The sequence below is a fragment of the Abramis brama genome (assembly GCF_963993115.1).
Source record: "Abramis brama genome assembly, chromosome: 25".
Classification (NCBI taxonomy): Eukaryota; Metazoa; Chordata; class Actinopteri; order Cypriniformes; family Leuciscidae; genus Abramis; species Abramis brama.
The window spans coordinates 20713462-20729273 of record NC_139987.1 but is presented as its reverse complement, the minus strand read 5'-3'; the positions used below and the strand labels follow the sequence as shown (position 1 = coordinate 20729273).

At 42.7% G+C, this 15812-nt stretch overlaps 2 protein-coding genes across 2 annotated transcripts in view; one reads left to right on the top strand and one right to left on the bottom strand.

Moving 5' to 3' along the window:
• Positions 1 to 1377: 1377 nt before the first annotated feature.
• Positions 1378 to 3250, top strand: LOC311076900 (uncharacterized protein; the record flags this gene model as incomplete). The annotated part of the gene is made up of 2 exons (XM_084105415.1): positions 1378 to 1843; positions 2510 to 3250. The coding sequence occupies exons 1-2, from the start codon at positions 1775 to 1777 to the stop codon at positions 3248 to 3250; spliced, it is 810 nt and encodes a 269-aa protein (XP_083961541.1). The 5' UTR covers positions 1378 to 1774.
• A 5244-nt stretch (positions 3251 to 8494) lies between these two features.
• LOC311076898 (uncharacterized protein) overlaps positions 8495 to 15812 on the bottom strand; it is a 35537-nt gene continuing 28219 nt past the window's right edge. Inside the window, 19 exon segments of the mRNA XM_084105413.1 lie at positions 8495 to 8617; positions 8759 to 8890; positions 9007 to 9102; positions 9192 to 9296; positions 9406 to 9576; positions 9665 to 9790; positions 10871 to 11074; positions 11194 to 11502; positions 11607 to 11731; positions 11823 to 11988; positions 12084 to 12267; positions 12353 to 12549; positions 12717 to 12835; positions 13038 to 13164; positions 13240 to 13629; positions 13713 to 13803; positions 13888 to 14033; positions 14129 to 14305; positions 14411 to 14653. Coding sequence (XP_083961539.1) covers positions 8603 to 8617; positions 8759 to 8890; positions 9007 to 9102; positions 9192 to 9296; positions 9406 to 9576; positions 9665 to 9790; positions 10871 to 11074; positions 11194 to 11502; positions 11607 to 11731; positions 11823 to 11988; positions 12084 to 12267; positions 12353 to 12549; positions 12717 to 12835; positions 13038 to 13164; positions 13240 to 13629; positions 13713 to 13803; positions 13888 to 14033; positions 14129 to 14305; positions 14411 to 14653 — 3123 coding nt within the window. The 3' untranslated portion in view covers positions 8495 to 8602.

Below are 15812 nucleotides of genomic sequence, written 5' to 3'. Positions count from 1 at the left end.
CACATATTGCCTGGACCATATTAAAATGTTTAATATTTTTATATTATATTTAAAACGAAAAAAAGGCAGGTTTGTGTTTTATATTTTGTTTTTTTTAAAAATAGGCAAACGTTATGTGCAGTGAATATAATCAATACGCGTTGCCTGAATTTGTGTGGCTATAATGTTTAAGATTTCTTTAAATGAAAACGAAAAGAGTTAGTGTGGTGTTTTATAACATATTTCGTTGCCTAAAATACACAGAGATAACCGGAGTAGCAGAGCGAGCTGAGTGACGCTGCGTCAGAAGGTGGGCGGGGTTAGGATTTCCCAAGATTTTCCAAGATGGCGCCGCCCATACCCCCCATAAATGGCTTCAAACCCATTCTTCAGAAAGTCTATGGGTGACGTCACAGACGCTTTGTCCATATTTTTTACAGTCTATGGTTGATCTGCAGTCGCGGGTCTTTCATGCAGAGACTCTCCTCATAGTCATATGTATGGTGGCCGAGAGAGCTCAACGCGCTGCAACTGAAGAAAACACATGCAAATAGAAAAAACACCCGCAAATTAAGAAAACATCTTCATCAGTTTCACAACACATGTGTGCTCCAAATACTCACAACACAACCAAATACAGAAACGCTCTGAAAAAGTTCACAACACAACCAAATACAGAAACGCGCTGCAAAAGTTCACAACACAAACAAATACAGAAACGCGCTGCAAATAGGACAGAACACAATGGAAATGTTTCCGGGGAACCCAATAAGTGACGGACGGACGGCTGGGACGTGCTTATTGCTCGTGAGCTTCTTATACTGTCTATGGCTTTACCTATGCCCTACTCTCTTAAAAGGGCAGACGGCAGAGCCCTTGAATAGGCTACGTGCACAAGCGTCGTGACGAACTTCCGCTATTGTCAGAAGCCGGCATATCAGTTTCCGGTTTACTTCCTGTCTTCTTCCGCATCCACTATAAACAAACAAGATGAGTGCTGCTGTTGTACGAAAGAAAAGATATAATGTGCGTGACGCATCTAAATTTCAAAGAACTGTTGGTGGATCTAAGGAGAACTGTTGTGTGCCACTTTGCTCTGCTTCAAGTCGATATAACACCCATTTGAGCTTCCACTGTTTCCCGAAGGACACCAACCTTCATGCGCAGTGGCTGCACAAAATAAGGAGGGCACGATTTTCGGTGACCACTAATACCAAGGTATGCAGCCGACATTTCCACGAGAATGACATCCACACTACTGCTAAGGGTAGACGGGTTTTAGCAGTAGGCTGTGTTCCATCGTTATTCGAGTGGAATAACTACACTAAGGTGTCACGGGCCGGTGTTTGGGAGCGCCGATCTTGACCACCAAGTCCAGAACCGGACCTGCCGGGGCCTGATGAAGACATCGAGCAACCCGTCATGGTCCCGATGGTCGTGGATCACGACTACGGGGCCAGTCGTACTGTATGTGTGGACCGGGAGCGGTATGAAGATGCGTTAAGGGAAATCGAGACGCTGAGAGAGCAGCTACAAACATTTCATCTTCATTACTCCTTTGGACTTAAACGGTTTGCTTCGTCGCCTGAAGACATCAGATTTTACACCAGGTAAGATAGTTGTAATATCAACATCTTCTCATAACTGTTTACTGAATGACTAACTGACTAAGTTATTATTTTTATCTCTGTCTTTTTAACTAATTTTAATTGTAATACTGTATTTTAGATTCCCCTCATACGAGCATCTGGTGGCGTTCTGGAACCTGATCGAGGCAGCAACAGCAAAAATTGTTATGGTCACTAGGGCAAAGAAAACCTATGCTACTACCACAACAATTGAAAGCCTTTTAACCAGACCAACTGTAAGTTTTTTTTCTCTCTCTCTCACACACACAAACACACATACACACACACACACACACACACACACACACACTCACACAGATACCAAAGCATGAAAAGGATGGTTTTGAACTGACACTCATTAATAAGGGTGTAATGATACCCTTTTTTCACGATTCAATACATATGAGATACTGAACTCATAATACAATATTATTGCAATACTTCAAAACATGGAAAAAGCTTAACAAAAATGTACTGTTGATTAAAATGCTAAATTTGGTATTACATTGGGGTGGAAATGAACAGGCTTGCCTTGGTGCTGGTAACGCAATGCACAGGACAATAGAGACACCAGAATAACAATATTCATGATTCTAAAGCTGATACACAGATTTATTGTACACGAATATGCTTGCACTCTGTTACATTTGGCATTATAAGGAACCTCAAATATTCCCCCTTTGTATTATTATACATTATATTCAACATTATATATAGTAGTTTAATGTAGTACTGACACTAAAACTCTGTAAACTGGATTTTATTTTTATCACAGTAATTTTAATTTTGGGTTAACTATACACAAAACAGATATTCACTATCCACGATTCATATTGTTGCATTTTTGTATTGCGATATATTGGTACACCCCTACTCATCTCATTAAACTCATCTCCCCCCAGAAACTGCTGCCGATAGATGAGCTCTTCCTCTTCCTCACATACCTGTCCACTGGCTGTACCCAGAGAGAGTTGGGTCATAGATTCAACATCCACAGAGCAACAGTCAGCCGAATCATTGTGACCTGGGCCAACTTCCTCTACAGCTTACTGGGCTCGGTCTGTATATGGATGTCTCCTGCAGCTGTGAAGGCTAGTCTTCCACACGACTTTGATGGCTGCTACAGCGACACACAAGTAGTGCTTGATTGTCCAGAGCTATGGTGTCAAACACCTTCATCCCTTCTCCTTCAGAGTGAAGTTTTTTCCAACTACAAGTCCCACTGCACCTTTAAGGCTATGGTGGGCATGTCCCCTCATGGAGCCCTGACTTTTGTGTCAGCACTCTTTGAGGGTTACATGAGTGACAGGGAGGTGTTTCGTCAGTCAGGGATTACATCACTCTTAACACCTGACATGGCCATAATGGTGGACAAGGGATTCTTGGTGGATGACCTTGTACCCGGACCTGTTCATCGTCCTGCCTTCCTCTCCAAGAGGGCCCAAATGTCAGAGGTGGATGTTCTGAAGACGCAGTCCATTGCCCGTTTGAGGGTGCACATTGAAAGGTTAATCAGAAGAGTAAAAGAGAATAAACTGTTTGATACCACTATCCCTGTCACAGTGTCTGTTGTGTTCCACTGGGTGTCACTAGAGGTCCCTTCTTTCCAGTCTCCATTCTTCCTGGAACCACATTTCCCATGATGTCCTTGTTTGTTCCCATCACTTGTGATTACTTCCTCCGTGTCTGTTCCGGTGATTCCGAGTCCGGTGGTCCCAGAGGTCCCCGTGTAGCCCGCTGTTGTCCAGGAGGTCTCCTTGCAGCCCGCTGCGGTCCCGGAGGTCCCCGTGCAGCCCGCTGTTGTCCCGCAGGTACCCGTGCAGCCCGCTGTTGTCCCGGAGGTCCCTGTGCAGCCCGCTGTGGTCCTGGAGGGCCCCGAACAGCCCACGGTCTCCCTGGAGGTCGCCCCCGAACAGCCTGCTGTGTTCCCGGAGGATGTCCCAGAACTCCCCATCATCAGTCCTGCCATGGCCAGGAAGGCTGTGTTCCTTTTTTATGTACTGGCAGTTCTGCAGGCATGGAGGAAGCAGATGAGTTCTGCTGATCCTGAGACTGTTCATGTTACGCCTGTCGATTCTGAGACTGTGGTCATGTCTGCCGAGCCTGTGTCTTCGGACAAGATGGCCGCCACAGAGATTGTTCACGTCACGTCTGCCGAGCCTGTTCACGTCACGTCTGCCGAGCCTGTGTCTTCAGACAAGATGGCCGCCACAGAGACTGTTCACGTCACGTCTGCCGAGCCTGTGTCTTCGGACAAGATGGCCGCCACAGAGATTGTTCACGTCACGTCTGCCGAGCCTGTTCACGTCACGTCTGCCGAGCCTGTGTCTTCAGACAAGATGGCCGCCACAGAGACTGTTCACGTCACGTCTGCCGAGCCTGTGTCTTCGGACAAGATGGCCGCCACAGAGACTGTTCACGTCACGTCTGCCGAGTCTGTTCACGTCACGCCTGCCGAGCCTGTGTCTCCGGACAAGATGGTCGCCGCCAAGCCTGTGTCTCCTGACAAGATGGCCGCCGCCGAGCCTGTGTCTGTTTCTGAGCCTGAGCCGGTGTGTGTATCTGTTCCTGTTCCTGAGCCGGTGTCTGTTCCTGAGCCGGTGTCTGTTCCTGAGCCGGTGTCTGTTCCTGAGCCGGTGGTATCTGTTCCTGAGCCGGTGGTGCCAGTTCCTGAGCCGGTGGTGTCTGTTGCTGAGCCGGTGGTGTCTGTTCCTGTTCCTGAGCCGGTGGTGTCTGTTCCAGTTCCTGAGCCGGTGGTGTCTGTTCCGGTTCCTGAGCCGGTGTCGGTGCCAGTTCCTGAGCCGGTGTCGGTGCCAGTTCCTGAGTCAGTGTCGGTTCCTGTGCCATGGCCGCCCGAGGGGTCTTCTCCGCCGTGGCCGCCCGAGGGTTCGTCTCCGCCCTGGTCACCCGATGGACTGTCGTCTCCGCCCTGGCCGCCCGATGGACTGTCGTCTCCGCCGTGGCCTCCCGAGGGTTCGTCTCCGCCGTGGCCGCCCGATGGACTGTCTGTTCCGCCCTGGTCGCCCGAGGGAGAGTCTCCACCCTGGCCGCCCGATGAACTGTCATCCCCAATGTCTATTCCCTCCTATGGTCCTGACCCTCCATCCCTACCCCTTATTCCCCACAGTTCCACCTCCCTCCTGGACTTTTGTCGAGTTTTGTTTGCTGTCGTGGAGCGTCTGGTAGCCGCTCCGTAGTGGGGGGGTTATGTCACAGTGTCTGTTGTGTTCCACTGGGTGTCACTAGAGGTCCCTTCTTTCCAGTCTCCATTCTTCCTGGAACCACATTTCCCATGATGTTCTTGTTTGTTCCCATCACTTGTGATTACACCCAGCTGTTCCCATTTATGTTGTTAGTGTCTGTGCATAAATACCCTGTTGTGTTAGTTCATGTCACGGAGTCATTATTGTATGTCACTCGTCTACACTAAGGTCTGTTTCTAGTCTGTTCTCGTTTTTGTTCTTGCTTGTTTTGTTTTATTGTTATTCTGACGGATTAAATGGTTTTCAACACTGGCATGGACGACTACGATTCTGATTATTATAACTTAGACGCTTGCATGGATGACGATGATTTGGACTGCCCTGAGTACTGTTGCTGCATTTGGATCCACCCATTTCTCCGCTAGCAATCATGACAATCCCTCTCTCCATTGCAGGGAGCATAAACCAAATCTTCACAGTCGCTTGTCTCCTCTCAAACTACCAAAATGGACCTCTGGTAAAGAAATGGAGATTATGAATTGAGAAACTGTAGCCATATCTTCTTCCAAAGAGATCGATATTATTTTTTTTTGTGTTCAACATACAGTATTCATAAGAATAACATTATCACTTTGTAAATTGTCTCTAAATTGTCTTGTATATAGTTTTATGAATTGTGAGAACTTGAAGGTGCAACACAATAAAAAACACCTAAAAATCACAGGCATGGTCATGTAATAATTTGCAGTTTAGAGTTGTTAAAGAGGCAGTTGTAGTGCCAGAGACATCCGAGTACAATACTTCTCTTGAGTACAATGGTAATAAATGACTGGTCTTTTTCTTGGGGTGCTCAGTGTTAAAATACTTTTATTGCGCTTAATCATAAAAACATCTGTACCTTTCACATTTCACACAGAACATACAACATTTAATTGGAAACACTACTAACACCAACTCTTGAAGTATTAGACATTAGGCATTAGACATTTCTGTATGTAGACATAGAAATAAAACCTGTCTACATTTTTTCTGATTGCATCCAAAACATCACTGTCTCTGTAAACTCTTTGGATGAGTATGTCTTCCTCAGCTGAAACAACAAAATCACACATCACTCATCCATTCCCGTAATTAGCATCTGCCCCTGCACTTGCCAGTAATAAGCATGTTTTTTTTTTTAGCTCCAATTTGCCTGACTCCATTTTCAAATATGGGCAGTCAACATAGCTTTTAACATTCGGACATTTCATCTCAATCAGCCCAAACGGACATGGCTCTGAAGGGTCAAAGATGATCCCGTCTGGAGACGCCCCCAGCCAAGGAGCATCAGGGTGAATGACCAAACCACAGGGGTAGTGGTTGACCCTTTTTATTTGACTATATTCCCAGATAGCATCCGCCTCTAATTCAAGCCCCCTCTTCATAGCCGCTGTCTGACGGGTCCCTTGCAGTATCCGGATGGCCAGACCTTCTTCAGTCTTTTCCCGAACCTGGCAGATCTCTCTGAATCGTGAGGCAGTCAGTCTATGCCGCCTCAGCTGATGCCATTCCGTACATGAGCTTTGTTCTCTGGTAGCACATTCATATTGGTGTGCCATGTCCCAGGTGACCTCCAGACTCCTATGGTCAAGCTGTTGTGGTTCAGTGCAGACAAACATACAACTGGATGGCTGTAGGCGGTAATTCTGAAGAGGCAAAGATGGTTGTGGTGGGGCAGCATGGAAGGACAGGTTTCGCTTTGCTATTGCTGGTTGTTGGTAGGACAAGGGACTACCGGCTTGAACCTTGCCCAGGGCAGAGCGTTGAGCTCTCTCGGCCACCGTACATATGCATAACAATGCATTTAAAAGTTAATGGCCAAATAACGGATCTTTATAAAAAGTTCACGTTGCTGTTGCAGATAAAATAACACGGATAACATTACATAAATATTTTTTATCAGCTTAGCCAAATGGGGTCGACATACGCGTCAGCGCGTTTTGCTGGATTTTTTTTCACATAGCACCAAAATAGACTTAAAATAGGCCTACTCCGTCATTTGTGGTCATACAGACTTAAGAAATATGAAAAAAATAAACTGTAAAATGTCTACTTTTGTATGTGTCCACTTACAATCGAAACAAAACATTATGTTTTTGTAAAATAAAGAGAATAAACAGGGTATTTCTGCCTCTCGGTCTCGTGAAGTTTTTTTTTGGAGCACATCTCTAAACTTAAACAAAACTCAGAGAATACTAGTGACACTAGTCACACAGCCATGAACAATATATCTTTGTGAGCATTTAAGTTTCTGCTATTAAATTATCTATTTCAAAACGAAAACAAATATTCTGTTTATGTAATCTGTATGAAAAGAGAGAGATGTCAGTCATTCTGATGGCAACTCATTATCTGCTAATGTGAACACGCCTACGGAGAGCGCACGCTATTGAAACGCAAATGATCTGAGGCAATCCATGCAAACCTGTCAACGCCCACATCAGCTCGATAAAACACATCAAGTTTTATCAGATTAATGTACTTTACGTCGTCTTGCGACACTGTGAGGAATAATAATAGCACAATAGTAATATAATCCTGGAAAAGATTTACCTCAGAAGTGCTGGTTTCGGTTTCATTTCAAGGAGCAACGGATCCAGCTGAGGATTGTGAATAGTTAGTTATTTATTCTTAAGTGCTTTGCTCTAATCGCGATATATTGTATGTAAACCGCCAGACTAAAAGACCCCCCAAAAACGAGCGTCAAAGTTTGGCGTGCTGGTGATTCGTGAAAAGTCTAATCTAAAAAAGTCTAATGTCTTAACCAGTCCTAATTAGGACATTTGGGCCTGATGGATAAGGAGTAAGATTTGGTTTCTGATGGTTGTATTACATCATAAACAGCTTAAACAACTGATTTTTTATTCTGACTGTGGTTTTTGTTCATTTCTGTTTTTGTTTTGTTTATTAATATTGGTACACACTGTGTTTATCTATACTTTTTGTCACTGTTTACACTCTTATTTGTGTTTTAATCAATAAAAAAACCTGGGAGAAAAAAAATGAAAATGAAAAAAAAAACAGGTGGTGTGCCAAAGTTGTAGTTGTAGTTGTGGGTGGAGCGCCGATTCCACATGTAGGTGAATTTATGTCTACACTTCTGTGAAGCCCTGACTCTGCCCCAGTACAGTTTGTGTTAAGCCATCGCATTCGCAAGTCTGGTTGTTTGATGAGAAAGAGATGAAATGTAGTTGAAATAAACGCGTTAGGAATCAGAACAGCTGTTGCAGAGGAGGAGGACTATTATTCTGTAGAGAGGAACTGATGAACAACTGACGGCACGGTTTGATGTCTGGTTGACCAATCAGCGGAAAAATGGGCGTTTCATTCCCGCTCAAATGTAGAGATGAATATTCAAGCTGATTGTTTTCAACCCCAGAATGTAAAAACAAAATATCAAGCCAAAATCTTCTTTTTTTTAAAATGATAAATGAAAAAGACGCAGTGTTCTATATTTCTTTCAATATTAAGTAAAAAAGTGAATGTTCGGAACATATCGTGTTATTCCTGACAAAGCTATTATGTACTTTTATAACTTTAGAAATATTTCAGTACTTAAGTGATAATGTCATTATTTTGATCAATTCATTATTTTGTATTTATTTGTGAGTAACATTCCTCTAAAGATCACTCCAAAACAAAATGTTTGCACATGGTAAGGACAGATTTATTTCAAAAAGAATTTTAAAAGTAATTCTACAGAACAATCATATTATATGACTTCAGTAGAGGCTCCCTTTGGGTTTGGGGGTTTCACTCTTCTTTGGCCTAAAACAAAATGAAGCACATTCATAAGTCATGTAAGTAATCAGTACATTTTCAAGAATAAGCTGAATACTACATATGTTTCTACTCTTTAAATGTGAGAACGCATCTACTGAGTACAGACTCTGAAATTATGCAACTGACCTTTCCAGCATCACGGCTCTTGGCTCTGAGCTTGTTGACCTGAGACTCAGAAATGTCAGCACGCTCCTCAGCCTCCTCAAGCTCATGCTGCACCTTCCTCAACTTGGACAGGTGAGTGTTGGCTTGCTCCTCCTAAAGAGTAAAATTTTTACCATGCTTGTTAACTAAGCTGTGGAGCAGCAGTAATATCTCACCAGTAAATAAATTAATAATTAATTAATAATCAATGTGTAAAAATATATACATACCGCCTCCTCAGACTGCCTCTTGTAGACTTTGACCTTCAGCTGCAGCTTATCAACCAGACCCTGAAGTCTGTTGATGTTCTTCTTGTCCTCCTCAGTCTAAAAACAATTGCATAGATTTATTCTAAATATTTGACTATAAATGCATGTATGAATGACTCAATGGATTTAGTCAGACATGGTCATACCTGATAAGAGAGCTCTTTCACTCTCCTCTCATATTTGCGGACACCTTTAACAGCATCAGCTCCACGTCTCTGCTCAGCTTCAACTTCAGCCTCAAGCTCACGGACCTTTGATAGCACATAAAAATTCTCAGACAAGTACAAGTAGTCATTGGGAACCTGAAATAATGCTTTAATTTTAAAATAATGTTTGTTGTGATCCTTTAAAAGTTCTCACCCTGCTCTCCAACTTCTGGAGTTGTTTCTTTCCTCCTTTCATGGCCAGACTCTCAGCCTCATCCAGACGGTGCTGCAGGTCCTTCACTGTGACCTCCAGATTCTTCTTCATCCTCTCAAGGTGAGAACTGGTGTCCTGCTCCTTCTTCAGCTCTTCTGCCATCATTGCAGCCTTTTGCATTAATACAGAAAGTCATTAGATCCACATTTTTCAAGTAAAGAAACATCTTTTGAAACATTTGGCAGCTACTGTTGCTCACATCAGTGATGGCCTTCTTGGCTTTCTCCTCTGCATTTCTGGCTTCCTGTACAGTGTCATCAACTTCACTCTGGACATGAATAAGGTCAGCTTCAAGCTTCTTCTTGGTGTTCAGGAGACTTGTGTTCTACAAAATTAAAAGCAATAGTTTAACCATTTTGAAATATGCTCTCAATTTCCTTCATTGTAAGTAGGGATTCTCCGATCAGTATTTTTGCAGCCGATCCTGATCATTCAGGCTTTAAAATGTAAGCTCTCTGTTGACTCCTTTCACCCTGAAAGGCATTTTTAATGATTTAACATCTAAGTGGCATACTTTTTCATGCTTGACATGATGATTATTAGAAAGTATACAAGACATGTCATAAAATCAAGTTTGAGCTTGTTCACAATCATGTCAACTGCATCTGCTCCAAATTCTGTGTTGAAATCTCAAAGCAATCAAAAGTTATGGCATTTAGAACCATGGTAGCCTTTTATCAAAAGTCCAAAAACCTCTCCAAACAAGTGATTTGAGTGTTTTACTGAACATAAGAACTACTTACATGTGTAAATGCCACAAAGCATAAAAATATTTATAATAACATAGAATAAGTAACAAGCAATAAGATCCCAAATGATGACTGATGATCTTCCATCGCTGTTTCAGCTGTGCGCTCCAATTCTATGGCACACAGTAAATCTCCTGTCAATCTGAGCGATCAAACCAATCAAAGTGTGCTCCACATCATCTCTACCCACCATACCCAAGATCCAGTTTCCATTTTTTGAACTTTCAAATGACAATGGAAAAACTGCGTCATTATCGCGACACGATCAGATCCTGGAAGTCCTATAGCTTTAGCCAAGCAGCATGTCATGTTACTCCATAAGGATTTTCTTAAGAGCTACGCATCATGTTATGTTGTGTGGGCTCATTTGAATCGAGACAGCCTGTTCTCAATAAAGATGTGTGATTTACTATGTTTTACTGATATTTCGCGTTGCAAAACAAAACGTGGCACAAAAGCCTCATCTGTATACTGTTTACAACATTACTGTTTACCATTTTTATGGTATTATGTCAATAAATTGCAATCGGTTTGTGAAATTGGCCAAATTTAGTGACTACCGATAGACTATCGGCCGATACCAATCTGCGGCTGATCGATCAATGCATCCCTAATGCATCCCGATCAATGCATCCCTAAAAACAAAATGCCCTTACCTGAGAGTGCAGCAGCCCAACACGCTCACTGGCATCCACCAGCTCTTGTTCAGCCACTTTGCGGCCTCTCTCTGTCTGCTCCAGAGCAGATCTCAGCTCCTCAATCTCAGACTGCATCAGAGTGTTTCTGCGCTCCACCATGGCCACCTGCTCCTTCATGTCTTCATGTCCTCTCTGGGCATCATCAAGGTGCAGTTGGGCATCCTGAACATAACAATAGCTTTAGAATAAGCTTTCAATGTGCTTTCTGGTGACCTTAACCTAACAAAAGTTAGATTATACAAACATATTACTACATCCCAAGTCGAACAGAAGTCAAATACCTTGAGCTGTCCCTGAACGTTCCTGAGCTGTTTCTGGGCCTCAGCAGCCTGGCGATTGGAGTGGCTCAGCTGAATCTCCATCTCATTAAGGTCTCCCTCCATCTTCTTCTTGATTCTCAGGGCATCATTCCTGCTCCTGACTTCAGAGTCCAGAGTGCCCTGCATGGATTCAATGACTCTCTGGCTGTTCCTCTTGATCTGCTCCATCTCCTCATCCTTCTCTGCAAGCTTCCTGTCAATCTCACTTTTGACCTGATTTAGCTCAAGCTGGACACGAAGAATCTTGGACTCCTCATGCTCCAGGGTGCCCTATGAAATATAAAAACAACATGTAATTTCAGAATTAAAATAATATTTAACAACACAGTAAAATGGTTTGAGCAAGAATGACATATTAATCTCCAGATACTCACTTCGGCCTCTTCCAGGGCCGTCTGAATCTCTGACTTCTCAGTCTCCACTGTCTTCTTGGCCTTTTCCAGTTCATGGATGCTCTTACCAGTCTCACCTAACTGCTCTGTCAGATCTGAAATCTCCTCTACAAGTTATAAAGAAAATATTATCAACATAAATATATTGTGAATCACTACATCTAATTAGTAAGTCGCTTTGGATATCTCGAATCTTACGCTGCAGATTCTTGTTCTCTCTCTTGAGGGTCTCCAGATGATCCAGACTCTCCTCATAGGAGTTCTTCATCTTGAACAGTTCAGTACTGAGTGAACGAGCCTCTTTCTGGGCACCTTCCAGCTCTGCCTGACCTTCCTCATATTTCTGCTTCCATTCTGCCAGGACCTTTGGTCCAGATATTTCAGGGTCAGGTTTCATATGTAACATGTTGAACAAAGCCCATTCTGGCCATGCTTTAAAAAAAGAGAAATTGATTGTACCTTGTCAAAGTTTCTCTGCTTCTTGTCAAGGTTGGCAGCCAAACCATTGGCTCTCTCCACATCAATCATGAGGTCCTCCACCTCACCCTGGAGTCTCTGTTTGGTCTTCTCCAGAGATGCACATTTAGAGTTTACGGCCTCAACTTGTTCCTCTGCCTCTTGCAGACGCTGAGCCAGCTTCTTTCTGTTATATTTTTGTAACATTTAGTCAGAAGATGCATGCAATTGCACAAATTATTAACACATATCACTTCTTTTGATGTTCATACTTGGACTCTTCAAGCTCCTCAGTGCGCTGGATGGCATCAGTTTCATATTTGGTTCTCCATTGAGCAACCTCACTGTTGGCCTTTGACATTCCCCGCTGCAGCTCAGCCTTTGCCTCCTGCTCTTCCTCAAACTGCTCACGGAGCAGGTCACAGTCATGACGGGCTGATTGCACAGCATGGGCCAGTGCGGTCTTAGCCTAAAGGACAAAGTCACATTATATTTTCATTAATTCATTTAGCAGACACTTTTATCCAAAGCAATTTACTAATTAGCAATACAAAATGTGATAGCTTTATTGTATTACATTAGCTTTGTTGTGTAGTAAGTGGAAATTATGTGTTTGTTTTCATTATGCTATATTACCTTAACCTCCTCTTCAATATGCCTCTTAAGCTCCTCGATTTGCTGAGTGAAAGCTTGTTTGCCTCTGGTGAGCTGAGAAACCAGAGCCTCCTTCTCCTCCAGCTGACGGCCAAACTCACCTGTATAGATTTAAATTCACTGTGTCAGATTGTGCTGTCTCTATCAGTTACTATCAAAACAAACTCTTTGAAAGCAAAATGTAAATAAGTGTGTTTTCTTCTGATAAGACTGTCAGAAATTCAGTGCTATATATAATCTTAATACACCACACTCAGTTACTGTTGGAATACTATTAATTTATTCATGATTGTCATTAGTTACCATTTTCAGTTTGAAGTCTTGCTCTATGAGCACTGAGGTCATTTAACTGGCGGATATTCTCATCATTCTTGGATTTTATTTCACTAAGTTGGTCCTCAAGTGTGCGGCACATCTTCTCAAGATTAGCCTGCAAATACAAAAGTCATTAGATAATTGAAAAACTTCAACATGTTATGTATTCTTTAAACATAAAATGTCCTACTTTTCCTTTGGCAACAGCTTCCATGTTGCTGGAAAGATCGTCAATCTCCATTTTGAATTCGCTCTTCTCTTTCTCAAGCTTCTGCTTAACACGCTGCAGGTTGTCGATTTGCTCTCCCAGCTCGGCCACACTGTCTGCCTGCTTCTTGCGGAGAGCAGCAGCAGTAGCTTCATGCTGGAGGGTGGACTCTTCAAGATCACGACGCAGCTTCTGGAATTCAGCTTCACGCTTCTTATTCATCTCGATCTGAGCAGCAGTGGCTCCTCCAGCCTCCTCAAGCCTCTCACTGATCTCCTCAAGTTCCCTGGAGAGATCAGCTCTCTGCTTCTCAACCTTGGCACGAGCAGCGCGCTCAGCCTCGATCTCTTCCTCAAGTTCCTCAATGCGGGCCTATGGTGGAAAGTAGTTCATTTGATTTTTATTGTTCAGCATTTAATTATATTGATCGTAATGTTGAAAAAATCTCAAAATACCTGAAGCTCCTTGATCTTCTTTTGGAGTTGAGCACCCAGAGATTGTTCATCTTCTATCTTGCTAAGCAGCTGGCTTGTTTCAAAGTCTTTCCTGTGGGTGTTCAACAATGAGTGGTTTGCAAAACAAAAACAAAACTTAACAATAATGTTTTCAAAGATTTTATGCTTTAATTACTTTTTTATTTTCTCCTCTGATTGCTGCTTGTCATTCTCCAGGTCCATGATGGACTCTTGGGCTAATTTCAGGTCTCCTTCAAGCTTTCTCTTGGCTCTCTCCAGGTCCATGCGGAGCTTCTTCTCTTGTTCAAGGGAACCCTCAAGCTACAGGGCAATGATAAATAAAATATGTTCACAGCAAAAAAACAAAAACAAAGCTAATTTGATGAATTAATAACATGTTTACATTATCAACTCACATCATCAACTTGCTGCTCAAGCTTTGTCTTGGATTTGGTCAGGGTGTTGACTTTGTCCTCCTCGGCCTGAAGATCATCCAGTGTCTGCTGATGTGACTCTTGGAGGGCTTTCTTCTCCTTCGTAAGCTTGGCAATGCTCTCATCCTGAGCGGCCATTTCCTCTGTCAAGTTCTTCACCTGTGTGATTTTTGTTCCAAATAAGCTTATATTTTACACTTCATTTTCTATATCAACACATAAAACAGAGATTAAATCTAATCTTAAACCAACTCAATCTCCAACCTTATTCTCAGTGGCATGTTTCTCCTTCTCCACTTTAGCCAAGGTGAGCTCCAAGTCATCAATGTCTTTCTTCAGCTCAGAGCACTCATCCTCCAGTTTCCTCTTCTTGGCTGTCAGTTCAGCATTGATTTCTTCCTCATCTTCCAGTCTCTCAGTTGTCTCTTTGAGTTTAGCTTCAAGCTGGATTTTGCTTTTGATCAGACCCTCACACCTCTCCTCAGCATCTGAGAGATTCTCAGATTCCTGTTAAGAAAATAGGTTGCTATATCATTGGAAACCACATTGCTCATTTTAACGTGTCAGACTGCAACTCATACTGTGTGTGAAGAAAATCTCTCTTGTGTTAAATTTAGGGCAAGTTAACGCGACAATAACGCTTTAACAATTAAAAAAAAATAGTGATGTTAATGTAGGCTTTATTTGACGCTATGAATCACCCGTAGGTCAAGCCAGGGTTGCCAGATCTACGTTTTTCCCTACATCAAACATTATTTGTAGCTCCTCCCGTCCAATAATAGACAAAATAAGTATATTCTTTCACTTTAATATATCTCGAAAAACATGCATGAATCTCAGAAGGTATTCTGATTTCATATATATATATGAAAGATACAGTATACAACTTACTGAAATCCGTATCATGACTCATAATCACTCAATCTGTGTTTAAACCACGGAAAGATGTCAATAAAACAGCTTGTGAACAATATCACTTAGGGCCCTATTTTAACGATCTGAAACGCAAGTGTCAAAGCGCAAAGCGCAAGTAACTTTGTGGGCGGGTCTCGGCGCTGTTGCTATTTTCCCGGCGGGATAAATGGCTCTTGCGCCCGGCGCAAATCTAAAAGGGGTTGGTCTGAAGTAGCTTCATTATTCATAGGTGTGGTTTGGGCGTAACGTGAAATAAACCAATCAGAGCGTCATCTCACATTCCCTTTAAGAGCAGACGCGCTTTTTCCTTGGCGTATTGCTATTATAACGGCGGATTTGCCAGGCGAGCGCCAGGAGCGCGCCAGGAGCGGTTCACAGCCGAGGAGAGCAACGCTCTCGTCACGGCCGTAAAAGAGAGAGAAGTGACACTGGGGATGGAGAAACACACCCAAATTAAACAGGCATATAATAATGTGGGTAAATGTGTAAGCTAGATGTATGCTTTTATAATAAATTGTCTATCTATCTATCTATCTATCTATCTATCTATCGTTTATAATAATATGATTTGCAAAAATGAAAACTGCTGCTTCTGTGTAGATTAGAGAATCAAAGTGTATGCGCGTTGTGCACGCTATACATTATGGTCAAGCATGCGCCCTTAAAATAGCATAATGAACAACGCGCAACGCGCCACTGACTTTAGACTAGGTTTTTTCTGGCCAGTGGCGCAATTGTTTTATGGAACAGT